At 34.0% G+C, this 27,936-nt stretch overlaps 1 protein-coding gene across 4 annotated transcripts in view; it reads right to left on the reverse strand.

Moving 5' to 3' along the window:
• Positions 1-27,936, reverse strand: part of KCNT2 (potassium sodium-activated channel subfamily T member 2) — a 149,304-nt gene that overhangs the window by 88,560 nt on the left and 32,808 nt on the right. For all 4 annotated transcript variants that reach the window (XM_032191885.1, XM_032191884.1, XM_032191883.1 and 1 more), the window contains exons 2-9: positions 23,677-23,756; positions 17,070-17,169; positions 13,234-13,290; positions 12,286-12,334; positions 11,444-11,503; positions 6,853-6,927; positions 6,293-6,376; positions 5,581-5,675 (exon numbers count right to left, since the gene is read on the reverse strand). In XM_032191885.1, coding sequence (XP_032047776.1) covers positions 5,581-5,675; positions 6,293-6,376; positions 6,853-6,927; positions 11,444-11,503; positions 12,286-12,334; positions 13,234-13,290; positions 17,070-17,169; positions 23,677-23,756 — 600 coding nt within the window. The remainder of the gene's footprint in view (positions 1-5,580; positions 5,676-6,292; positions 6,377-6,852; positions 6,928-11,443; positions 11,504-12,285; positions 12,335-13,233; positions 13,291-17,069; positions 17,170-23,676; positions 23,757-27,936) is intronic.

The following is a 27,936-nucleotide window of genomic DNA, read 5'->3' on the forward strand; positions in this document are numbered from 1 at the left end:
AAAGCAGTTACTTTGTCGTTTCATGACAAACATGAACCAACAATGTAATCAGCAGTTTGCTTTACTATTTAAATGTCTGTTTAATAGTTTAAATCTCAAAATACTTATTTATTGGTTAATTTTAACAAGTGAATTTACAGTTCAGGAATGCCTTTTTTTTGTTTGTTTGTTTTGTTTTTCAAATGGCATATATGACCATCAAAAAATAATATTGTTACAGCTTAAATGATATCCATATACAACCTTGGAAATACTTGGGCACTACAGACACACAGAAATGTGGCACAGCCACAGTGAAATCAGTAAGACTTTGACTACTGCATTTGATGCCAGAAATCAGGGCCAACTCTGAATTCCTCCACAATCTTCTACTAAAATACAATTTACATTATATCAATAAATACATTTCTGTCCTACTGAAGTTGATGAAAATGTTGTCTCCCTGTTCATCTACACTTTTTTCCCAGAAAATAATATTTTAGATAAACTTTTATTGAATTTAAAGATCAGTTGCCCACAAATAACAAATGTATGTTTTGAGAAATGTTTTGTTGACTTTCCAGAGGCTTCACAACCTTTTTATTGTTCCATCACTTAACGTAGCATTAAGGTAGAGTCTGAAGTAGAACTCAATTGTACACACTCACAGGAAAACTATCCCTATCCCCCACCCTGATTTCAGCAACCAAGAAACAGGACATGGGGAAAGTTGGTACAATGAATTTGGGAAGTACTTACTGCTCTTGACCACCTGAAGTACTACCTGGCTTACTTCTAAGACCGGATTTTTCTGTTTGGAGAGCACTGCATAGGGATATTTCAAAACAGAAAATAGAGGTCCTTTGTTGGAAACAGGCAAGTTCCTGACAGGTCTGATTCATTTCAGAGACAGAGAAGAACAACTGCTATTATTTAATACTTTGTGGGATTCTTGTAATAGTTGAATAATTTATTTTTTATTATTTACAGTTACTTAGGCCTTTCAATTAATGTTCTAAATGGGCTTTACCATTTACCAATGATCAAATCATTGGATTTGATCAAACTAAATGACATAATCGCAGTTTAATTTTGTGCTGTTTTTGAATGCAAATAATCTCTCTAAATCATAAACTGAGATTGGACCTGAGAACTGGCTATGCTGTACAACAAAACATTACAGCATAGAAAGAAGTGTAGATACAAAAACAAAAACAAAAAAAAGAAAAAAAAAACATTATTCTACATTACATAATCCACCAACACTCTCTGAGTTCATCCTACTTAATGTTAGGCATCTTTCTTGGAGAATTGCCATTATCAGCTCCCGCTATAAGCAACACAGAAGGGCAGAGAATTAGACCTGCATGTAGTGAATTAGTTGGCTTCAGATCTGCACTGCATTCTGAGGTGGCTGCCTCTCTTATTGATAATAAAATGAACTGGAGCATTGAGGTGCCCCGTTCTTTTTAACACTAAGTGAGATTATTCCCTTTTTTTTTTTTTTTTTTTTTTTTTTTTTTTTTTTTTTTTTTTGTCTTCTGTAACATAGTGTTCAAAGTCTGAAGGTTTGCCTTGTTTGGACTGGGTTGTTGTCTGGATATGTTTTCATCCTTACAAGCAACTTATTCCTACTGTTTCCTTCAGATGAGAATTTTTAATTGACTTTGTAGCTACAGTATTGGCATACTACAGGTATTCTGTAAGTGAGTTTGTGGAAATATCGTCATTTTCTGACGTTGAAAGCACTGAAGGATAGGTAATGTTAAGATTTTCCTCAGTGAGCTTTCAATGAGTAAAGTTTGTGCAGGCTTCTTATGTTCTTCAGCAAGAAAAAAAAATAATCTGTTTGTAGCCACTTTTTTCACAAGCTAATTATTCTACACTGGTAGTATATGATTAACATTGATTTAAAAAACAAAGTAAGTCTTAATAGATGATTCACTGTGTTATAGAAAGATGCCTGAAATAGTCATTCACTGTTATTTGTAAACTGTAGAGTTTACAGAAGTAATTAGTATTCCATTTGGCAAGCAAATGCAAACATCCATTAGCTAAATGACACAACATATACTTTGACTAAAAGTCTAACAGTAATTGCTGAACATTTTGTCATACAGGTGGGCACTTCTTTTACTTAGAAGATCACTGTCATATTTAAAGAAAGATAAATTATTGATAGCCTAACATATCCTTGGAATCAGAAGAAAAGATTTTAAAATCCCTGTAGGTAATCTGTAAACTGCAGATACATGGAGTTAGGCTTATGAATTTGCTAGTCTGCAGATGAGTTCTACCCCCAGATCCATAAACAATTATCAAAAATCAAAGAACAGCGTAGACAACAAATCTTGTTATGTGATTACTGTTTGTTCTGTAATAACACCAAAAATTGTCAGCTGTGTGCAAAAATGTAAGAGCTTTTTCCAGCTAAATTCTAAGCACAAAGGACAGCTTGAATAATGACTTTATAAATATTGTAAAATATAGATGTTTGTATATATATACGTAAAATATACGTATTTTTTTAAATATTTAATCTGAAAGCTTATTTTTGAGATATAAAACATTGGTTGGAATGTGACACTACCACTTACAAGACCTCTGAATTGTAACTGATGTTTTTGATGATGATGCATGAGGCAGATTTTAATTCATTTTCTGTGGGTTTTCTGCTAGCTATCAGAAGTTTGATTATTTTGAAAGCACATATCAAGATAGTAGCAAAGTTGATGAGGAAGAGCTACTTTTATGTTTTTTCTTTTTTTTTTTAATGTTTTCTATAAATATTGCTGCTTCATTTCAGCTAGCGTAAGTAATTTCTGTTGAGAAAGATGATCAATCAAATGGTAGCAAATGTGATGCTATTGTCTATATATTAGAAGGGAAAATGTACTGTTCTTAAACACACTTAATCTTCTCCCTCCATTGTAAAGCAGTGGGAGGTCAGGAGGTCCAGCCAGATTCATCTCCAGGGTCCTGGGTGTGCTGTGGCATTTCTAAATGATGGGACTGAACATTCCCTCCACATTTAAGAAAGAATTATTTCAGCTCTGCCTAGACAGAACTAGCATGGCATGTTGCTGCTCACTAGACTTGCGTGCACACAAAGATCAGACAGAAGTATCTCCTGACATAAATAACCTCTTACTCTGTAAACATGTGAGCTCTCAGAAAAGTCTTTAGAATACACTCTGCAGCAAAATTGTACTTTCAGAACTATCTGTGGAAACGTGTCAGCTCCAACAAGCTGGTACAAATCCAGCTGTTTTGTACTCCTTGCAAAACTGTAGTTACACAAGAAAGTAAGCAACTCTTTCCCATTTCAGTTACCTAGCAAAAACAATATTTTAAAGGTATTAAAAACATACACACACAAAGCTAAAAATAAAAAATAAAAAAAAGGAACATGTCTTTTAAATGTGGACTAATTACTTGATTAGTGCTTGATTGTGTGCTTATGTTTCAGCATTAATTTATTTTAAATTTTCTCATAGAAAGGATCATCACAAGTCTTACAAAAGCTGTCAGTCTCACTTAAAGCAGTAAGAAAGCAGTTTTGCTACACTTTCTTAGTGCAGCAGACTAACCAAGAAGGTAAAAATAAGTAGAAAGAGGAGTCCTTCTGTTCTTCATTCCATCTCAGACTTCCTATAAAATGATGTAATTCCCTTAAGAAGTTTAGTGCCTCTTCCTTCTATGTGTCTGCTAGAAAAGGCAAACTTTTGAACAGAAACCTGTGTTGTAAAGTTATATAGACTTCACTAGTACTGAGAAGGTAAAAGTAAGGCTGTCAACCAGCAACTACTAATTTAATTACAATTTAATACATGCAGTGCCTGGAAGGCATTATCTCATTAACTTTAAAGCTGGGGAGGTAGACATAGTAGGTAGACATAGCAGTACCACCAAAAGCACACCATGCACATGTCTCCATAGTACCGAAAATACTGTAAGGGGAAAGTTCAAAAGTATGGATGAGTGTAATTGCTCTGAAACCATACACACAGTATTCAAACTACTAAGCTAGGCTTATCAATTTTGCATTACTGTGCTACTCTGTGGACCAAGGTAATATCTCTAAATGTCACCAAAATGTGTTTTTGAAAACTGACTGATGCTAGCTCAAAACTTTTTTTTTTTTTTTTTTTTTTTTTTTTTTAATATGTTCTATTACATGTATAGATAAACCCATAAATAGTCCCATATGTGTCTGGGGGAAATACAGTCACTCGGTTACTGCTTGCTATTGCAGAAAGTACAAGAGAACAGCCTGAGATCAAACCCAACCTCAAGTGGGCAGATTCCAGAAACAGACTTTGCTTCTCCTTCAACATGACAAAATTCATGTAATCTCTAAAAGATGTCTCCTAAATTGAGTTACTCCCTCAAATTTACTATGGATATAATATAATTTGAAGACATTAAGCTGATTTTGACTGTTTACAAAGAATTTCTTAGGTATGTTTAAAATATACTCTGTAATACAAGGTCATACCTTAATAACAAAGGTATGACCTTATAATAAAGGTCATACATAGATGGGCTAAAAAAATATAAAAACACCATTTTTGTATATGTAAGCAATAGTAAAAAAAAATGCCTAAACAGAACCCCAGTCTTAGGCAAGCTTCAAATGCTTGAACATCTATTCTTGGTCATTCCAAAAGTACTTAATTTCCTTAGTTCCTGCATTAATGAGTATTCTCAGCCTATTTAGCTTATTTTGCAGTCTAGTGGGGTCAATACTAGGTCAGTATATAATGATCTGTAATGAGCTGCTATCTACAGCTGTTGAGAGCAGACATGATTACTTCAGGTGAGCTTGCCATTTTCTTCATGTTTTACTGTTCTTTATTAAAATTTCTGGTGGTGAGCAGGATGTTCCATTTTAGCTGCATCTTCTGTACCATATCAACCAGGAATGATCACAGTCAATTCTTAGGAAATGTTGTTACTAGCTTACTAGAACTGATAGCATTTGTCATGGAATTGTATGGCCATAAAACAAAGGACCATTCATTTAGCCACTGGCTAGAACAAACTCCTCTTCCTGAACAAAGAATAGAAAGGGACAGGACTGAAAAAGGCCATATGTTATTTATTTTACACTGTTATTACCAAAAGAGTTAGGAGGCACCTAACAGCAGCTATCAAGAACAAGCTAAAGAAATAAAGAGAAAATCAAATCACTGTCCCCAGACGACAGACAAATCTTTATCTGTGTGCTAACCCAAAGGCACTCTGTCTGGCAAAATACTTTGTACTTCCATTGGTACTCTTCAAGCAACTTTACCACTGAGAATGCACTCTTAGTATGTATGTGTATTTCCCCCCTCCCCTTTCTCCTGTGCTTTTGCATCATATGTGTTTCCTTCCTTAGAGTGAGAGTAAGTCTCACTCCCATGCATGCACATTGTTTCCAAACCTAGAGTATCAAGACTCCAACAGTACTAGGTGCTAATTAACGCTTTCATTGCAAGCATGTTATTCTTTTTATTTCAATGCATGATTCCCAAAATGCCTGTTTTATCATCATGTACTGAAGTGAGAAAAGTCAATATATATAATAATAAACACAAAGGGATTTTGGCCACTTACCAAGTGAAGATAAGACACAGTAAGGTGGATATTAAAATGAGGACTTGGTTAAACATTGCAGACTGTGTACGTTGGATGGCTCTGTGAAGATCATTCTACATTAATGGAAAATAGCTGTTATTTTTGGCTTTGAATTAATAAATAAGAACTGATTCTATATAGTGGAATTATATAGTGCCCTGATAAAATACACTCATTCAAATGCACTTAGAATTTGCTGATCACATTGAAGAGTGCAAAAGAGACAGCTGTAATTTAGTGAATATTTAACTAGTTCTTCGTTCATCCCAGCACAATTTTGATACTTTTGGTACTATTGCAAGCTGCCTCAAGGTTTGTCTGCTCATATCTAGCTTACAAATTACAGGCTGCAAGGACCAATTAAGGCATAGCACTTGAGTTCCCTGTAATTGTATACGAATAGAGTAGCGAAAGAACCAGACATTCTAACTTTGCCTCATTGGCACAGTACCAATTTATGCTAATTTGAGATTCCACTTGACATCATTTTTGTTTCTAATTTTGATGGAGAATGCAGCTTTAGCAATGTTTGACCATTTGTATAATGTAACTACAGATCTGGTTAGCTTCCTAACAAAGTTGGACAGTGGACTGCAATGCCAAAATCCCACTAAAGACAATATACTAAGAAAATAGAAAGTATGAATGAGTTTTTGAGGTTTTGTTGTTGTTGTTGTTTTGTCATACTTACAATCATATTCTCCAAAGCGTGCTTTGCCAGCCAACAATTTAAAAATACAGGAATAAACAGGTTTCTTAGGACTGGCCAGAAAATCTGAAGGAAAAATTAGCAAATTCATTAAAAGTTTCCTATTCAAGAAACTAGCAGCAATGAAACACTCAGTAAAAATATTTATCTTATTAATGTGTTTCTAGTATAAGGCTTTAAAGAACACTTTTTCTTTTTGATGAACTGTATATTAAACAATATGGTAAAATACAGAAAATCACTTGCCAGTGCAGACACAAGAGATTCTTGGATTTTTATGTTTAGCTGGTTGATTTTGTTGATTGCACCGTAATTTGAGTTTCAGGTCTTTGGGGTTTTTTGCCCCCTTTTGGGGAGAAAGTGTTATGTATTGTTTTCATTTAAGTAGAAAACTGCCTTCTTCTTCTTGTTGACTAATGTTGATTCCCATAGCCATAGACCTAACATCCATAAAAGACTTACTTTTACTTCAATAAAGATTAAGAGTACTTGTGCAGCTGTAAAAGTGTAATGTGCAAATGTATTAATTCAAATAGGTTTACCGTGATGATGAAAGGGACAGCATTTATTATTTCAAGTAGGAAGGGTATTCTCAGAATTTGTTCCCAGATATTTCCCTTCAAAGAAAAGGAAAGAAAAGGAAAGAAATATATATATGTGTGTATATATATATATATATATAAGCAAAATAAGGAACATATGCAATATTCCAATACCATATATGGAGTCTCTCCTAGTAGCTGAATTTCAGGAGGATGATTTGTCTCACAGATGTAAACACACACATAAAAATGTGAATAGAATATATGACACTATGGCCTGACTATTTTTATTACTGTTATTTAACATAATTTACATAATTTAACTCATGTGTATACTTCTTAAATCTGTGTTTTTAATACAGCAGTTCCTTGCTTCCCTATGACCGTATATTTCCTTGCTATGACCTAGTTAGTAAGACAGCTCAAATGAAGAATTCTAATTGCATTAACTAGTCAACTCATTCTCTCAGCTCTAATGAAGAGCTTCATGAAATTAAGTTTTCAATTTTTTCAAAGAATAATGTTTCTGGTTCCTTCTATTGCATTTTTAAGTACCTTGGAATCCTACATAGAGATCCTGTTGCTGCTTTTTTCTTCTTCCAAGGTTGGCTTAATTTAATTTTTACATTACACTAACACAGATGAGGAGATAAGCCTCCTGTCCTACAGAATTTATCTTTTTAATAATTCTAGTTTTTCACTGAATCTGCATACAAGTCATAAGCTCATACAGCAGCATAGCCTGCTGGCAAAATTCTTCTACCTGCAATTATTTCTACTTAGAAGCCTCTAAATCTCTAAAATTCTGCATTGCAATGCTTCAACTGTTTTGTGTGTTTTGTTTTTTTTTTAGCTTTTGATTGCACCTAGAGTTTTTCTCACTTTAGTACCTATTATTTATGACTGACTAAACACTAGAGACAAAGCTCCAGTGCAGTATAAGAATTGTATAGACACATATGCAAAGGATGTGTCCTAACCTGAAAATTTTTGTTTTGATTATCCTTAATCAAAAGGACAAGTGACTGCCCTATGATCAAAATCAACATTTATGTAGAATGATGAGCCACATCTCTGTACATTCTTCTGATAGAATTTCAGAGCAGAATATAATGTAAAAGAGGAGTATAAATGTTTTGTTTTACAAAAGAAAAATAACAGCTCATTTTCTCTTAATCTTATTTCATTAGCTTCTGCATGTTAGTCAGTCACAGAGGTCTGCATGTTTGTCTTTATTAATTCCAATCCTACTATTAAGATAGTAAGATACTAATTAAGAAATAAGTATTAAAAAGAGGAATGCAGTTAAGTTAGGAAAAGATACCTGTACTCTATAGTGAGTCTTTCCATCCTTTGCATTTATTCTTTTACCTTTACTTTGTATCCTCTAATTCCCAACTGGTTTTGAGAGAGACGTTAAGGAAGACAGTCTAGTGTTTAATATATGAATTATAACTCCAAGATTAAAATTCTATATTTTTGCCACAAACACTTCATTTTAGGGCACACTTTTTGAACCTCAATCATGCTTACATGAAATCAGAGGTCTTCCCACATAATTCAAAGGAAGTAGTACAGATCTCTTAATCTTTACCACTAGCTGCAGAATGGGAATACCACCTTTTCCACGTATGACCAGTGATTGTAAACGATTATATGTTTGGATGAAAATACATATATTTAAGAAAGGAGGCATTTAAAATTAAGTGACTTACAGGTTCTAACTCTGTATATTAACAGTCCATCATAGGTAATGCAATAACAATGCAGCATATGTAGTTATAATATTGCAATAATTTGCCAATACAGCATCATATTTTCAGTTGCAATTACATATTAATCTTTCCTGTTAAAATAACCATCTGATATAGCAACTTAAAATTAAGCTGCATTGTGTATAACATCCTTTTTCTACTTCTATTTTTCCCTTTTGCATCTGGAAGCCGTTGTACCTATGGTGCAGAGATTATTTTCTTCCATGTAATTGTAACTGGTGGCAGTTAAGACATAGTTGAATAATTTTTAATACTTTGTATGATAAGCAGCCCTATACATAGAATTGAAGTTATGAGACTGTAAGCTGATTTTAATGGTAGGAATAATAAAATGAAAATTTGATTTTCAAATTTCTTATATACTAACAACTAACCCATTCTGTGTTTTTGATAATTTCCTCATTTTTAATGTTAAGAGTTATCTGTTCTGCTTCTTGAAAAGCAGCATCACATAATTTACTTCTGCAGGCAAAATACTTGTGACGATGTGCTCTAGGGATGTAGTGATGCTTGCTGTCTTAAGGTTCCAGCTCCCACATACAAGTACATCATGTCTTCTGCAAAATTGCCTCTTGTAGTGAGAGTGCACAGTACTTATACAAGCAGCTAAGACTGCTTGTGCACAAGTGATATAGGAGGATTGCCCAACTATTGCTACAAGTTTTGGCAATGAACATTTGTAATGTAGACATTTTTCAGAATTCTGTCCAAGGGCAAACCTTCATGTAATGTGTTAAACTGTAAGAACATAGATTGTAATCCATTCTTTCTTGACTCCAAGTGTTCAGCGGTACAATACAGGGCTATGTTCTTTGCCTTTCTCACTGTATGAAAGGAATAAAACATGCAAATTCACTGCATCTTTGTAGCATAACGTGCTATTATGTCCTCAATATTCTGCAGGTTAAATGACATCTTGTGTCACCATCCAAGCATCAGAACGGTAAATTACTTGAAGTATTCTCTTAAATGACTGATTTATTTATTTCACAGATTATCTGTGAAATCCTAGCAATATGTGTTTTTTTCTTCCTCCTTGTCCTCTGACCTGTGTCTAAATTCTAATAGCTTTGGAAATGGTAGCATGAAATTAGTAGTCTGTCATAGATTTACAAACACCAAGACTCCTTCAGTCTTCCTGGCTGTGTGGAAAGGCTTTACAGCATCTGACAGCCTTTTTGGCTTACTGAGACTGCTGTAAAACTGAGGTAAATGTCTCTATCGTGATGTTTCCAGATTTTAAACATCAGGACAGGAAAAAAGGGAAGGAGGTGTTTGCATTGGTAGATTGCCTAACTGCATTTCAGTACTATTATTCTTCCTTATAATGTTCTTATTTCCTTATGGAGAGTAGAAATATAGCCACCCTAAAATTGCGTCAAATTACCTTCTCTGACAGGTATGTGCGGCAACTCAGGACAGTACAGCTTTATATCCACTGTACAATAGTAAGTAACTTCTCAATGGAGCTGACTTCCCAATATTTCTCTCATCTTCTGTACTCATTGAAACTGGTGCATACCACAGGCACAGGGGACAGGGATCAAATGCTGACTAATACATTCAGAAACTGTATAAACTGCAATTGCTAGTCAAGTTTTGGCACAAAATATGTTAATTTAATATGGATTATTTCTGCCTACAATTGATTTGCATTTGTAAACCGCAACACCTAAATAGCATATACTGCTTACAAGGATTAAGAAGAACAATTTTTAGCTAGCAGACAGTTTTAAGGCTCTCAGCGTTATAGGGCACTAAGGAAAACATTTATGCCTTGATAAGTACACTAAAATACAATTCTGTAACTTCAGTGGCTCTTACAGCTACTGAATGGCAGTAATGCAGAAATAAAACAGTGTTCCAAGATATTTTCAGCTTTGTAAACCAAGTCTTTTTGCATTAAATTTTATAAATTATTTAAATCTTTTTTTTCCCTGGATAATCAAAATGCTAAAGCTCACTAGGATATCAGTTAACAAAATTAATTAATTACATGATGAAAATTGAATAAATATACTAGGAGAATATAACTTTCTAAGGAGAATGAAATACAAAAGTATATTTTATTCCCATTCTTTTATCAGAGGATTTCAAGGCCTAATGCCATCAGAGAGATAGATGACATAAATATGTAGGTACCTAGGTAATTGTAAAAAATGAAATAAAATAAAAAATACTGCCTTGGCCCAAGCCTTTGTTATGTAGTTTTAGAAACCTGAAATATAAGTTATAGATAATGAGTAGGTACAGATTTGATATCAATGAGAATCATGTGTCCATTGTATTAAGGACTCCAAACACATATAAAACTGTGCACTTGAAAATTGGTATCCAAAAAGCAAGATTTCCAAATGACAACGTGTCAGTGAACAAAATTAAAGAACGGAAATTCCATTACTGACTTCCACTTTCTAAATATTTACCATTTGCTTATCAACTTGGGAAACAAGAACAGGGCTGCCTGTCCTCCATATCCTGTCTTCTGTATGTGTATATTTCTCAAACTCTTGCTTGTACATCAATGCGGACTCAAATGCAGGCACATGAATATCATATTGAAATATTTAACTCAGTTACTTTCTGTTTTAATATGATTTTCATTGGAATTTTTACTGCAGTTTTGTGGTCTACTGTTCGTATGTATATTAATAACATCAAAAGGAATGTTTCAGAAAACTGACAGTTTCTTAGCATCTCTCTCTTGTTAGAGGCTGTGTCCCAGTGTTGGTAACACTGTACTGATTTGAAAAAAGCAACACACCCTCTTGTTTTGGATTCAGTGGGGATGTAAGTCAGGCAACTAAAGTACTTACCTTGTAGCTTAGGTAACTCAGCAGCAGTGTTTCAAAGAGACTTATTAAAGCCACTGAAACCTTAAGAGGAGAGAGAAAATATTTATATTAATACTGGCTTCTACAGAATATGACATAAAATATCACATTGAAAAGAATAAGACAAGTGTTTCCGTGCATCCTCTGAATTCATCTCAATTAACAGAATTTAGCATAAAGCTAAAGTACTCATTTTTCTGACTAAAGCATAGGCCATAACTTGAGTCCCATTGCTCTTTTGCAACATAACATAGAATCACAGAATGGCTTGGGTTGGAATGGACTTAAATATTATCTAGTTCCAAACTCCCACCAGAGGCAGGGACACCTCCCACTAGACCAGGTACTTCAAAAGATCTCCAAGACCCACAAAGGGCAGATGTAATGCATTTTTTGTAACATACACCTCTAAACATATGGCTTCTACTATGAAGTAACCTTAACTTTCTAGTGTATTTAACATGAAAGCCCAGGAAACACGTGTCATGAAATGCTAATCATAACCGATTATGAAATTTAAACTCATCATTACAGAAAATATTTATTGCTAGACTCAACAGAGTTACATAATTCTAAGAGAAAAGGCTATCCCAATTCTACAATATTTTGTTATAAGCTTTAATACTTCATAAATATTTTGTAAACTTAATTCAGTTAGCTCAGATCTGCTCATCTTTACATTATGCTTTTGTTGTATTTGTAATCAAGTAGATTTCTTTAACATTAAGTCTTCCACATATCCTTTAACATCACTAAAATACTGTAAATCAATATTGCCTATAGTTATTAAATGGAATTAGTTAAATTGGCCATTTACATATTACCTGTAATCCCCATAAAGGCAAACTTCGATTCACCCAAATAATAGGAGACCTGTTCATTACAGCACAAAAATACAAAAATAAACAAAAGCTGGTTAATGTTTCGAAAAATTATATATGTCAATGGAAATTACAGCAACCTTATACTTAAAATCTCAATAAATAAATCAGTAGCTATCTGAGTATTGTCCTTCTTTGTCTTTCTAATCCAGAGCCAGTCACAAAGTTCACATAGGAATAATCCAACACCCAGTAACATCAAAGTATTTTACTGTCTTCAGTGGCTGCTAGTTCATCTCCTATGATTCTGGAAATCATAGGAGATGAATATATCAATTTGAGGTTTTGATTCTAGAGATGCAGAGGAATAATGACCTGTTCCGGGAAAAAGAAATTTGGCAATTTTTACATTTGAATTTTTTTGTTATCATCTCTATAATGGTATAAATGGTAGCTATGTCATAGGAACTGTCATATCTTAGAAAAATCTTATGTTGTTTTAGTATTTACTAAACCCAATAATACTTGATAGAGCTCTACTGAAATCTGGCACCCTCAATAACACAGTAAGTTACGGTTAGTCATTTACTCTTAGTCATCTTTTTTTTTCTAAATAATGTGTGTTTTTTTATTGCCCTTTTTTTTTATTTTTTGTTTGCTTGTTTTGGTTTTTTTTGCATTTTGTTTTATTTTTCAGCAAGATATAAGGACTGCAGGAATTCAGATCTTGCAACAGCATCCAATCCAACAGTTGAGTCACACAATCAGAGAAATAATTAGAATTTAAAACTCAATTTTAAATATGTAGGAACTTGAAAATGCTTGAGAGTTATGGAAATGTCGCCATTATTTGTTAAAATGTCACCATTCAAGACAGAAGTATATTTGTCTTCATGCTCCCCTGCTCTTCCCACTATTACATGGACTTTTGGTTTACTTTTTCAAACTCACCAATCAATTGTTCCATGTGTGTAGTTTTGATTGGAACAACTCCGGTTTAATTCCTTACTGATAGTTGTCATCACATCCATGGAAAGTTCATTTTCATTAGCACATATACATGAAAACACAATCATAAAAATATATAAGGGAAAAGCATATTAGTTACATTATTAACAGTGTTCTGTAATATATATGCAATAGTTTGTAACACTAGACAATGGATATAGACATTTAAAAATAATATTTTTTTAAAAAGTAGTTCTGTATGTGTTCTGTATCCATAGATGAAGACTATAAAGCATTTTAGATTACATCTTTTAAAGACATTTTCAAACATGATCCAATTCAAAAACAATATAACAAAGTATGCTTTCAAAACCTGAGCTAAGTACACAATAGATATTAAAGATCTAGACATACTAGGAACCCTATCACACAGGTCACACATGTTGAGATAGAAAGAGCACATACACTTGTCATACACTCAACAACAAAGATTGCATCCAACTACTCTTCATAACCTCTTGTGAGGAGTTGAGGTGGGCTGGGGTTTCATGAAGCAGTAATTTGAATATGAAATTACTGAAGGCTGGTGACCTTGATGTAAAAAATATATATAAATAAATAAAAATAAATCTGCTACGTACATGTGATGTTCTCTTTCCTTGAATTGCTGGTACAAATCCTTCCTTCTAACAGTCATGTAAGGATGTGGGAAAATATTTTTGTGAAAATGATGGTAAATATCCTTGTTTGTCCCTGGCAAGCAAGGTCAGCAAAAAAGAAAGGAATCTGTGGACCACAGATAAGTAATAGTGATATTTTTACTGACTATGAGTGAGACAGATGCTAAATGGTGTCCATTAATAAGGACACTTTATGTCGTAAGCACTTCTCTGTACATCTGCTGTGCCTGAAGGAGTAAATGAAAGACTCTTAACTTGTGCTAGAATTTCTGAGACAAGCAATAAATCTGCAGGGAGAGTTTGTGATGAAAAACATTCCTCCCAGAATTGTCACTTTAAAGTCAACCACTTTGACACAATGGACACAATGTCACAGACTGTGACACAGTGTCTAGAAAGGATTTTTTTTTTTTTTTCACAGCAATTGTAAAAATGTATTATGGCAGTAGTTTAGGTAGGTATCAAGCCCTTGGGATCTGTATAGGTAAAACCATTGACAAAATGAGGTACCATTTGGGCACAGGGTTTGTTTGTCTGGTATAGTAGTTATTAAGTAACTAAGTTACTTAAGTTACTAGTAACTTAATAGTTACTAAGGCTGGTTCTTGGTGAGCATGAAGAAGTGACTTACCTGAAACTTTTCAGCCAGACAGGTGTTATATACACAGAACAAACTAACTAGTCTATTAAATGTACCGCAACATGATACAATGGAATAATATATAGAAAAGATAAATACATTCTCTGGCTGGTGACTTATTAAACATTTAGACTCGAGGAACAAATACATTAGGAAATGCCTGGAGAATTAAGCAGCCTACCAGATGAAGAAAGATCTCTGCATATGAATACAAAAGTATCCAAGTATACCTGCCAGTGGCAGAAGTGGTGATGTTCTAATCCATTCTACATAGTCAGCCACAACATTGCTATGTAAAACATGCATTTGGGCTCACTACAGTTCTCAAAATAAGACAATATACGTAGCTTCTTCATGCCAGAAACTATTAGCCACAAAAACATGTGAACTATAGTGTTGTGTTTGTTTTTTTTTTCACTAGAAAATTGCATTACTTTAAATTGGATCCATGATGTCCAATTTTACTTTCTGTTACCCAATTGTGCTTCAAACTTCAACACCAAGTGCATTACTTATTCAAAACCAGAAGAATAATATAATTGTTTCAATTTCCACAAAATCCCTTCCGTAGCCACAATTATTTTTAAATATATATATCTTTCAGTGTTTGAATTTGACATTTTTTTCCAAAAGCCATATTTGTAGCAAAATGCACATGAATTAATACCACTCTTCCATACTGTTATGAGGCATTATAAAGTATTGCTCCCTGTGCAGACTTCTCAACTTAATGCTCAAATATCTCCCTCATTTCACATTATGTCTTTTAAAATCCTGAGTTTTTACTCCTTCTCACTGTAGAATAGCTAATAATCTCAAGTTTAAAATTCTACATAGTGATTTTATTTCATGAAAATTTGTTTGCATTTTTTTTAGTCAAAGTATTAGAAGCAGTAACTTCAACAATCTTTTGAGAGTTGTCTCTGAAGATCTTACATCAACTTACATCAGTGACTACCAGTTACATACATCACACTGACAACACATACTCTGAAATAACATGCTAAGAGAGGAAAATTGACTACATTGTTCAATGATGGACATATTAGTCACAAGAAAAATCAGCAGGACCTGATCAGGATTACATAGGACTGTTGAGACTATGTGTCCATGCCCCAGGAAGTCACTGTGATCTTTGCAATTTTTTGCTAATATGGTCCCTATTTGATTGCTATGGCCTATTGAGAATATTAAAACTAAATTTTGGCAAACTCATTCTGACTGAAAGTTTAGGGAGTTTACGTACAGGCACATGAGACAGGCAGCAGCGTCCACCAGGCACAAGCAGGTAAGTTAATAAAATAGTGGTGCTTATTAGCACTCACAATTTAAAAGATTCATTATATCCAGAATACAAATACAACTGAAGTACAGGATTGCAAAAATTATAAATATCATTTCTTCTATAATTGATAATTGATTGTATAAAACATGAAAAAAAGCATATCAATTGACCCATATAGAATATTATACTGCCAATTGTAGGTATGCAAAAATCATCCATTAGAATGACAGAACATGAGCATATAACGTACCTTAGGTCTCCCTCTCTTCTAAGTGTTTAGAGAAAGTAGAGGGCTAGAAAATTATCATCAATATCATTTGCATGAAAGCTCAGTTTCATGCATTTGTTTGCTTGACTGCAAAATCCGGGGTTTTAAGTAAGACAGCTAACATTCTAATATTTGTGTCATAGATAAGTCATATATGATAAACTATCTTATTGACAAATAACATTGAAAGGACTTTCCATTCTGGTGTCTGAGAACAACTGCAGAGCAACACACAAATTTTTTGACAGGAGACTTAATAAACTACTAAAAAACTACTACTGATTTGTTGTTTCTCTGCCAGCTGATGCACCAGAAAGAAGCTGCTATATAGGGACGTTTTATGCACAAGAAGAATGGTGGTTTTTAACAGCTCTAAACCATTCCAGCTATTGTGGATAATAGTTCCGCTTAACTCCTGTCCTATGTTTTATAACCACAAAAAAAAAAAAATACATATCTTGTAGAAGTATTCTCTGGAAAACCTTTCCATATTCCCTCCAAAGTACTGTTCCTCATTCATCTGCCCATTTTCTTCCTGGCTTGGTTCTCCCAGCTATTCACCTATCAGCCACTGTTCTGTATGGATCCTATAATACTTTTACAGTACTTTTGCATAAACTAGTATTCAGGTGTCTGTAATTTCATTTTTTATATAAATTAAAACACAAAAATTATACACAGAAATTTTATGTAGTAATAAAACCAAAAGATACATGTTTGCACAACTATGTCTTTTGCACAGTATCTGCACAAATAGCCAGTATTATTTTATCAGTAAAATTAAAAGATATTATTGTATTATTTCCATTCAAAATGTAAGACTAGTTTTATCGTTCATTCATGATATCTGGAAGACATAGAACTAAATCCCTGTTGGCAGGATACCAAACATTTATTCATACAACTAATTTATTTCATGTAAGTTAAGCAGTCATTTGAGAGGACAAATAACAAAACAAATATTACCATCCATGTCCTTGTGCTGGATCATCTAGAAGCACACGAATTATGTATAAGAAACAGCTTAGTAGCTTGAGAGAAAAATTGAATAATCGTATTCTCAGGCCTATTAAAAAAAAAAAAAAAAGAAAGAAAGAAAGAGAGAAAACACAGAAATTCAGACTCTGTTTTCACTCACTTTTAAGGTAGAACTAAAAGGAATTAGAATAGCCATGCTTCAAAGGTCTAGCCACCCACTAACCTGTCCCTGATATTGGCCTTTGGCATATCATACAGAAGAATGTAGCAATATGCCTATATACATAAAGTACCTCTTTCTAGCTTCCAGAAATCTCTGGGTTAAGTTTTGGTCTGTTTAATGTGAAGATCTACTCAGTCATTTGCTTCAAAGCTATCCTATGATACTCATCTTTCCTGAGGCCATTCGTTGGATCTTTTGTAGCTTTACGGATTTATTCTCAGAACGGGAACCAGAAGGGCATATAATATTTGAGATGCAAGATACAGTAACATGAAGAGATACTTTCAACCATAAACAGAGGATATCCAATGGCAAATATTTAAATATTAATATCTGAAAGTCTTCATGAAGTAGTTTCTCATACAGAATATATAAATACTCTGCTAACATAAAATATTAAGTTTTAGTTATTTAACATTGAAGTTGCATAATTACACATCCAAGAATCAGGACACATGAAAGTCATGTTGAATGCACAACTTGAAATGCATCAATAACTTGTTCTATGGACCATGTGAATAGTGAAATGTCCTAGCTGGTAAGTCTCAAATACTAAATGCTATCACACGCTATTAAGTATATCTCACAAACATAGGTCAACTGCACAGAAACAGGATTCCTTCCAAGGGATCCCCTTGGATTGTTGGTTCTATCACATGGGCATTTTAATTCAGTGCTAATTGTTGCTATTTTATATTACAATGAAACTTAACTGTATTTTAATCAGGTTTTGCAATCATTAGAGTATTACAGTTTAAATCCTCAGTCTTGTTATTAAGTTCATTGGTCTTAAATGTAAATATTTACCAGATATTTTCATCTAACTCTTGCTTTTAAGTTTTCATTCACTAATTACATTAAACTGTTGGTTGTCTACGGTTAAATGGTAGCAGGCAACCTTAAGAGCTATTTTTTTTCAGTCATGTCAACCAAGAGTCCAATTCAATGCAGTTGAACCCTTCTGTCCAAAGCAGATCGTTGATTGAATGGGTTTCACACAGATCTGATTTCATTTGTACCTAGTCACAATAAAGATAGGATCTTTTATTGTTGTGTTGCAAACATGTTAGTAGGCCTGCTGGACTTGATATAACTATTTCTATGCTTTGAGAACTACAGGTTTATTGTGCGTATCCAAATCTGTGTGCATACATTCCCTTTAAATGAAATAATTACCTTATGGTTCTGTTACAAACTTTTTCACTTCACTCAGCCCTCTGTTCAAAATGTACACCTTACAGACAATACTGGAAAATCACCTTTTTTACCTCCTAGGTCCATTTCCATTAAAACAAGACAAACACCAAATCATAGAAAAATAAAGACTACATTCTTAACTATTGTAACATTCATTTGCTAAAAGAAACCTGAAAATTTATTACGTAACACTGTTTATTAACATAACTGTGAAGCTGCAATTATCGCATGAGAAGTGGATGGACTTTTACAGCATCTCATCTGTAAACTAGGGGTTAAAATTCTGTGCCTATGTCTTGACCATGAGAAGTCCCACAGCTGTTATTGGTAATTAGGTTTGTGAACATTAACCTAAGTGATTCCTGCTGTTTTATCAAGCCTAATTAGCCACAGACTATTTATTCCCCAAAGCTGAATGAAGACAATGAAATAGTAAATGTATTAAGGGGATGTGAAAGGTAGGTAAGTGTGTTGTTATTGCTATTATTTTGCTAGTAAGTACCCTAGTACTTTTTTTTTGGACTATGCTAGAATTTTTCCCATATTTTTTTTGACCACTTGGTGAAGAAAATGTAAATTGTTTGTCTGCATTAACAATTTTGTGTAGTCTGTTAAAGTTACTGGTTACTGTAACAATGAGGTACTTATAACAACAGATTTTGCAAAAACGAAACAATAACAAAAACACTGGATTTCTTTGCCCTATCCATATTGTGTTACCTAGCTTTATTAGATAAGTTCAAAGGTCTTTCACTTGTTTCTTCTATTCTTAACTCTGTAATACTAATATTGGTCTTAAATGCTTCTCTTCTATGTTGATGATGTGCCAACTTCTACTAATCATTTGAAATTATATGTTGGTTTCAATTCTGAAAGAAAATAATGCTTTTCTGGTTATAAACTAAATCAATGCATGGGACCTACACTCCTGGCTGCTGTCTTAAACTCTCACATTTTGTTCCTAAGAGATCTAAAACTACTTACATATTCAATATTAAAATTTCCCAGATCTATTCCAGTCTATATTTAAGTGCTTCAGGCTCTGAATGTCTCAACAGGAATGGCTGTTTCCCACAGAATGAGGCAGGGTTTTCACACCACATATGGCTTCCATATAAGGGCTCTTGTTAGCATAGACAAAGTATCATGGAGTAGGTTATATTGACAAGGTGATAGGATAGGCCTATCATACAAGATTGGGTCAGGCACTACAATATTAATGCGGAAGAACAGACCAAGTATATCCTCTGTTTCAGAAAAACACTAGTTCTGTATGTGTCAGCCTCTAGAAATAGGATGTGCTGTCAGAGGGTGTGTATTCAGTCACTACTACTAAATCTGTAATAACAAGTGTGCATACTAAATAAGTGTTCTCTGGTCAAAGTACCAGAGAACAGTACTCTGTAGCCTCAGAATGTAGGGGTGACACCTGTGAATTGGAAGAAATGTGTTTATTCCGCTATTACTGAGTTCTAAGGTTTCAAATCAGGGAAGTGGTGGGTATTAGCTAAATGGTTGGGCTTAACTTTTCATTTCTTACCCTCTTAAAAAGAAAGTATTTTGTACCGCTGTTTGTTGGTTGGCTATTTTGGTCCTCTATTTTACATGCTGTCAGTGGAGCAACATGGTCTGCTTGATTTAATTTCTTTTTTCCCCATTCCCAGCCAGACTGTTCAAGTAGCAGGGTCATTTGCACAGAATCTCTATTTTGATGTTGGTGTCTGAAACTTGTATTCAGTTACATCAATCATATACTGTTATGAATTGTTTAATGAGATTTTAACTTCACCGTGTGCCTGTAACCATAGCAATAGATGCTTTGTCTTCTTCAAAAGAAGAAATTGATAATAACAGTTCAAAGTCTGTTTGTTTTGTGAAATAATTATAACTATATCAAACGTTAATGTTTCCTCCTCAGTTTGAAGAAGTATCTGCTATCTTTCTCGCCAGAAGTTCTAAGTATAGACTGATGCATCATACTTAACCAGTACTGACTGTAACTTTGATTTTTGTTTATTATAACTTCTTGATGCTTCCGTTACAAGCATTTTCAGAGATTAATCCTCCAATTTAGAGACCGGATCTAAATCAAAGCACAAGTGACAGGGACAGTAGCTGAAGATTTTACCATCACATTCTATTATTCCCTCCTTGCAAGTCTGTAAACTACAGTTAGTTTTTAGCAAAATCATCTTACTAGCAGTTAGCTTTAGGAGTTGGATCAAAGTATACTGTTAATAATTCATACCCTGATAAGTTTTATTCCCTCTCCACTGAATTGAAGTTTCACTCATCTTTTTCCTTTGAGACTTATTTTAAGCTGTATGTGATCACAGCAAGTGCAAGCAAGTCTTACAAGCATTTTATTCACTGGCCAACAGCTTTTTAAAATGCATTGTGTATTGTTTGGACTTTGATTATAAACTTTTTTGCAAAAGGAGTGAGTGGTAACTAGGTTGACATTAGATTTTAGTTACTACTTTACTGGTTTATAGAAATGCCTTCAAAATTGGAATAATGATTGAAACATATTTCATGCTACTGGTCTTTTGATGACCAAACAATTTATATTAATTTTCAATAGAGTATTAAATTCTGGAGTAATATCGCCAGACCAAATGATATTACTTCTTGTTCTCTGGTCTACACCTACTTGAAGTCTTGAGAATTAGTGAAAAGTGTTTAACTAAATCAAACTCCAGAAGTTCACTATAATGTCTGAAAATTTGAGGAAAATGTATCAGTAGAATCAGCAAGAATGGGAATTAGATGTGTAGTATGTGAAAGAAGGCTTTCAATGTTTTCACTGAATTCTAAGATCTAAAGGGTGATGTTCTTATATTTGAAAACATAAATGATTTTTCATAAAAAACTTCCACATTATTCCTCTTCCGTAGTCCAATACTTCTCCAATCGTAACCTAGGGGATATGTCCCAGTGTAATAACTTAAGATGACTCTTTTATAGTGCTTAGCCAGAAAGGTAAGCACTTGCCAAAGTAATTAGCAAATTAATCAATTGATTACTTAATTGGTTAGTTAACTTCAGGTTTCATTTTGTGCTGCTGTTAACTTATATTTTTAAATGTACAATCTTCAGTTCTGTCATCAAAATAAGCATTTCTTAATCCTGTTAAGATCTAAGGGGGGGGGGGAGGAATTATTGACCTTATCTCAAGCAAGTAGGTATTGAGAACCTTCCTATCTTATCAGTGAGAAGAGTTTTACGATGAGTCAGCTCTTAATTTTACAGATGTTCTTACTTAGTAAATAGGAGTGCATCAAATCTGTTTTGTGGACTAATTCAGGGAACAAAAAGAAAGCTATTTATTTCTTACTCCATCTCCGGCCAGGAGTAATATTTTTTTTCTTAGTTCAGAATGCTTTTCCTTTTTTTGTCTTACTCTGTTACATGCTATATCAACTACCTCAAAAGATGAAGACTATAAAGATATAAACTACTTGCGACTGAAAGTCACAGGGCAAAAAATAGAGTAGAACTAAAACCATTGGAGAAATCATAGTGCAATTAATTACACTTAAAATGTAAATTTAATAGAACTTAATAGCCCTTAACTCTGAGCAAAACTTCATTTTTAAAAAAAATGCTATTCTAAACATAAGTGTATGAAATTGTTCTTCATGTATCTCCTTTCTTTGTGATGTGCATGCTGAAATCTCATACGCTTTCCATATTGGCCAAAATATAATAGAGCTCTAACCTATGCTAATGCAGAATTACTCAAGTTAAAATTCTTTACTGGAGAACAAATCTACCAACCAAATCTAGTAAAATATATAACAATGTGTTTAACACCAAGCAAAAATAAGCTACCCTATGACCTATTTTAAGTTTAGAAATGAAGATACTTAAAGGCTACCCAAAGTACTTGCTAGGAAAGTAAGGTCTCTGCTTTCTACATTATTTGGGTACCTGAGTTAAGGTGACTTTTCCCCTATGCTGTCTTTATTATTATATGAATATTTACTTTTTTAAACTTACAAAGATTTTTCCCATCCCTAAGTTAATGAACATCCAACAGGTTTGTTAGACTTGATTCTCCAGATTGAATTTCATCTTTGGAATTATTTGCAGATTTCTAAGTGTCAGTTTTACAGTACAATACGTTTTTGAGGGGGGCCTAGTATAATATTTTGCTTATCTCAATTTGAAAGCTGAAGAAGCAAATCAAAAGATCATGTCTTGTGATTTTAAACTATCATTTATTTAATAGTAGGTCTCATATATTGTGGTCTGTCTTAAAAAAATAATAATAATAATAATCTGCATCTAGTTCTCCAATATTTCTTAAATTGTGGCACTGAGAAAGTCAAGTTCATTCCTTCTTCCCTTCTGTCCTTTTGCAAACACAATGACATGGAGCCATCTTGAAGACCATGAAGACCAAAAAGCATTCTTGTTATTTTTAAAAACTTGCATAAAATGTGTAAAACTACCTAAAAAACTGTTGTAATCTTAGTTCTTTACAGGTGAAGGGTAAAGGGAGGTCAGTCATTTTACACAGATGAAATCCGAGTTCAGCTACTGTTCTTCTCAGTTGTGAACTTACTGGTTTAATGAAGATTCGGTAACATATATAAGGTTTTATCTCTGAATCAGCTGCATGGATGGATGAATGTCTTAGTTTTTCCTCTATGATAGCCTAAGTGCATATGTCAATGAAGATGGTTTTTAAATTAGACTAAAAAGATACTACTTTCAGGAAAACTGAGAATTTGGTATATCTTTCCCACAGTTTGACTTCCAAATCACTTTTTTTTGTACAGAAAAGATTTGATATTTATTTAGGAATACTTAATACTACTAAACACTTTTGCAGAAGCACCCATGTTTTTGCGTTCTTCAACATTTTGGAAGTTCTATTTCTTAAACATAAGGTCAGGACATGTTAATAAGCACTGCAAATTAGTCAGTTTGATCACCATACACCAATAAAATCACATCCCTATAATTATTTGATCCTACAAAATAAGTAATTGTAAGTTTTAGATTATACTTCTGTGTGTATTATAGAAATCAATTAAAATGGACTCCTTTTGGGGAAAAATTAGCTCAGAAGAAAACTAATGTTAACTTTGCTATTGCTTTTAATGGAACTGGACTCCACCCGAAATATCGCAATTATACTTTAAAGAAATTAATCCAACTGCTTACTTGATCTTTGGTTTTTGATGAAGAAGAGCTTTAGTCTCTCTTTAAATGTGTTTTCATTCATATAGAATTCAACTTGCACCCTGAAATATAAAAGGAAGGATTAGAATTGAATATGAAAGGCAATAAATTTTTTTTTCAAGAATAACTTTCCCTAATAATCTCTCTTTCTATATGACTGGAGGAACAAAAAGTGTTCAGTCAAAAGCTTACTGAGATTTGAGTGGTTAATATTAAGACTAAAATTGAAACAAAAACGTAACTAGTTTATCCTCTTCACAAGCAGAATCATTTTCAAAGTATTTGAATGCTCTACACTGAGAAATCAGACACTTCTATGTTTTTTGAATTTCCACTGGAAGTTTATTTCATTGATGTTCAGGTTAAACCATCTGAACTTAATTCTTTCTCTAAAGTTGGCATTTTAATGATTTCTTTTCCTATTTGCTTCACAACTTTATTAAGCATTCATGCCTCTGTTAAGTGTTTGCTAGTATCAAATGTTCAAATGATTCTATACCATGCAAACCACCTTCTGAATTTCATTGGTTTTTGTCACAACAAAATTGAGACCTGAAAGCAAGAACATAATGCAGTCATCTGATGCCGTACTGCAAGCAGTTCCTCCCAATTTTGCTAAAGCAACAGTAACTTTTCCTCTATTACCCCCCAACTTGCCAGGATCCTGTTCATATCTCTGTCCCTCAGTTCAGTCTGAGTATAACCTACGTAATAGCTCTCAAATGGGAAGGGAGAACAGTGTTGTAGATGTGAGCAAGAGGAAAAAGGTGCACATTAACTGTACAGAAAAACTTAGTCCATTCTAGAGTTGTGGAGCTGCACTGGTTGCAGCTAAGATGAGTGCAGCATTAACTCCATTTTCACTGAAGTCCCTGATATATTCAATTAGCTCGACCTCCTTCACAAATTCTACTTCTCCTGTGGAGAATGCTCATTCACTTCACCCCAGAACAATTCCTGTGCCTCTTTGAGAAGCCAGTCAGTTTGAGAACTGCTGTACTCTTACTGAAGTGAGTTCGCAAAAGCAAATGAGAATTCCACTCCTTCCTATTCAAAGGATTCCAAAAAAGCTTATTTCTAAGCATCTATTTATATTGAAACTATGTTCTGTAACTTAGAGAATTTTACATTTATTTCTGTGAAATAACATGTTTGATAGAGTTAAGACTGTATCATACGATTTACCAGCTTTCCTGCCCTAACTGGCTCTACCCCTTCTGAGGTAAGATCTGTAAGCAGTTGGAAATAGAAGAAATGCACCTGTCTTCCCCTTCTTAAACTAAGAGTAGCCACAACTATGTATTTAGAATAGCTTAGGCATATAGGAATGTCCTAGAGTCCCACTAGTCTAGAGGAAAAGTCCATCAGACAATGAACAGCTTGTTGCCGGGTTCTTCTTTATTGAGGTTAGATGCAAATGGAATGTTATGTTGCTCAAGACTGTGGGAGGCACTGGCATTAACAGAAATGAAGGTTAGACTGTCTGTAATCTCAAGACAAGTTAAAGAAGCATGTCCAGGTGTTAATTAGAAGGTGAACAGGTTGGGGGTAGGGGACTGAGCTCTGCTTCAGTTCTTTTCTGTGCATTTCCCAAAGTACTTACTGTCACTGTGTTAGTGACAGTTTAGGTGGGAAACATTTCTTTCCCATGACTTGGCAACTGCAACAGAAGTGTATATACTTAATCTTCAAGGATGTGTTTCAGTAGGTAAACAAAGTGGCACAAGCTATTGAAGTGAGATGTTATTTAAAAGCAGCACAGTATTGGTTATCTTTTTACACTAATCTTTGATTTTAGCTAAAAAAAAAAAATTAGTTGACAACTGAAGAACAACATGTTAACAGAAAGCCATGATTTAATGATATCGAAGGAAGAGGATGTGGGAGCTAATCACCCTCCTATCACTACAGTTAGGAACTGCTCTGCTAGCCCTCTAGCAGCTGTCTGCTTCCACCTCACTTTCCTTAGCAGCCAGAGCTTGCAGCAGGCTGGGATTCCACGCTGCTGCAGTTTCCATGGCAAAATGCATCACAAATGCTGCTAACACCATTCCTATGGTTCAACTCCTCCTTTCCCCCGGTTGTGTTTGTGGATTTCTTGGTTTTTTGTTTTTTTTTTTCAACTTCAGTAAAAACTGTTCTGACCTATATTTGCAGGAAATACTTTATCACACACATAATCACTGTAATTTCATAATGCTCTGGCTACTGGACAGAATATTTCACTTAGTAAACAGCAATAAAACCAAAAATAAATGACTGAAGGAGCCACTGGTAGGGATAAGGATGGAAACTGCTGGATACTGTTCTTTTTCAATATTCTGCTTTTTAGTTTTGGGGAGAATGTTTGTTGTACTTCAATCATTGTTGTGTTCTTCAAATGAATAATTGTTTACCCTAAATACTTGCTGTCTTCTCTCTTATTCCTGCTCTGAAGTGTAACATAGAAAATGAGTGTTTCAGGAACAGAATGTAAATGAGTTCTTATTTTTGCCTGCAATGTTACGATCACCTATTATTACCAGTGAAGGGCTTGCACAGGATTTTTCTGCACTCACTATGCATTAGTTAGGATGTTTCATTGCAATATGTTTATATAAAACAAGGTTACTCTGTTGCAGCAGAAACACTAGTTTCAACACTAGTTTGGTTCCAAGCAAATGGAACTGGTGATTCTGCTGTTGATGAAATGGCAGCTGTGACATGAAGGCAGGGATCTGTGTATGTAGATCTGGCCTATAGAATAGGTTTGGTTTTGTTCTATGTTCCTAGGGTCTTTCATCTCCACATACACAGCAGTTGTAGTGCAGTGTACCCTGATCAGAAAGTAAATCAAGCTGGTAGATTAATGTTAAACACTCATGCTTCATGATGGTTACTGGGACAAAAATGTTTAATGAACACAAGAATATTGTGTATGTAGTCAGTCAATCATTTCTAACTCAATCTATGTGGGAGGCAGTGAATATACCATGTGAATCTGCTCTGGGGAGTTAAAGAGCAGATATTTTGCTTTACTTTGCTTCAGCTTTACTGAAAATGCACAAATACGTGGCTAACATATCTCTGGCACAAACAACTAAAGTAATGACTATTGAAAACATTTTATTGGTTTGTGTGTGTGCTGTTCATGCTTTAAAAGCTTTTTTCTAGATTTAAATACTATTAGTGGTGGTCTTCCCCCATTTTAAGCTTGGAAGAGAGATGCAAGATATATTGAAAACATTCCACTGACAGTACCAAAGTACAAGTATGGATTGCACTCTACTAATTCTGTCAAAATGTAACTTGACTAATGTACTTTAATGTAATACAAAGTATAGCGGAAAAATACTAATTCACATCAAGGACACTAATACAAAATCCCTTTCTTGTGGCCATGTGTCACTGGAAACAGTGACTTAACTAATTTTTCTTGCAGTTTTCCACTACTATTTATAATGTCATTCTAACTCCATAGCCATGCTTCACTGTAGTTACAGTATTACCCTGCACCCTCAAATCTACAAATTGCTTTTCTTTTGTGTTAAACAGTAGCAGATGTGACAGAAATAATCCTTTCAGAAACTGAAGTATGAGTAGGATTTCTCACTATGTGCATAGAGAGCTGCAAAATGTTTATGCTTAATGTTACTTGACATGGGAACCAAGCAAAGGCATCAGCTGTACAAGTGGAACCAATCTGAAGATAACTACCCATTTATTTGAATCTGTCTTTACGGCAAGAGACACTTCATGCTACTACATGATACATATACTACAAGAGCCTTGTAATATAGACACAATGTTCTTTTTAATTGGGATTTGACAATCGAATATATGTGAAATCCTGTTAGATTTCCAACTTGGAAATTAAGCGTGTTGCAGTTGGTGCATCAAAACAAAGTATTTGAAATACTGAAGTGAATTGTCAGGGCTTACTTTACAATGAAAAAGGAATGGACACTTTTTTCTCACAGTTTTTAAGAAAAGATTAGTGTGACTTAATGGACTGCCTTGGGTAGAAGCCCATTTTTTGAAGTTTTGTAAGTTTGGGGATAAATGGAACCCTGACTTGTTTAGAGCATCACAGCTAAATTGTTAACACTAGATTTTCTGGGCCTGCATTTTCTATCAAAATCAGTATGACCAATCAAGACCATTTGTCAAATGATACTTCATCTTCCCATGATGAAGGAAAGAACAATAAGACTAGTGATTTTTCCATTACTGTTTCTTAGCTCAGGGAGGTCTATTTGTTTC

This window comes from Aythya fuligula, chromosome 8 (assembly GCF_009819795.1).
Source record: "Aythya fuligula isolate bAytFul2 chromosome 8, bAytFul2.pri, whole genome shotgun sequence".
Classification (NCBI taxonomy): domain Eukaryota; kingdom Metazoa; phylum Chordata; class Aves; order Anseriformes; family Anatidae; genus Aythya; species Aythya fuligula.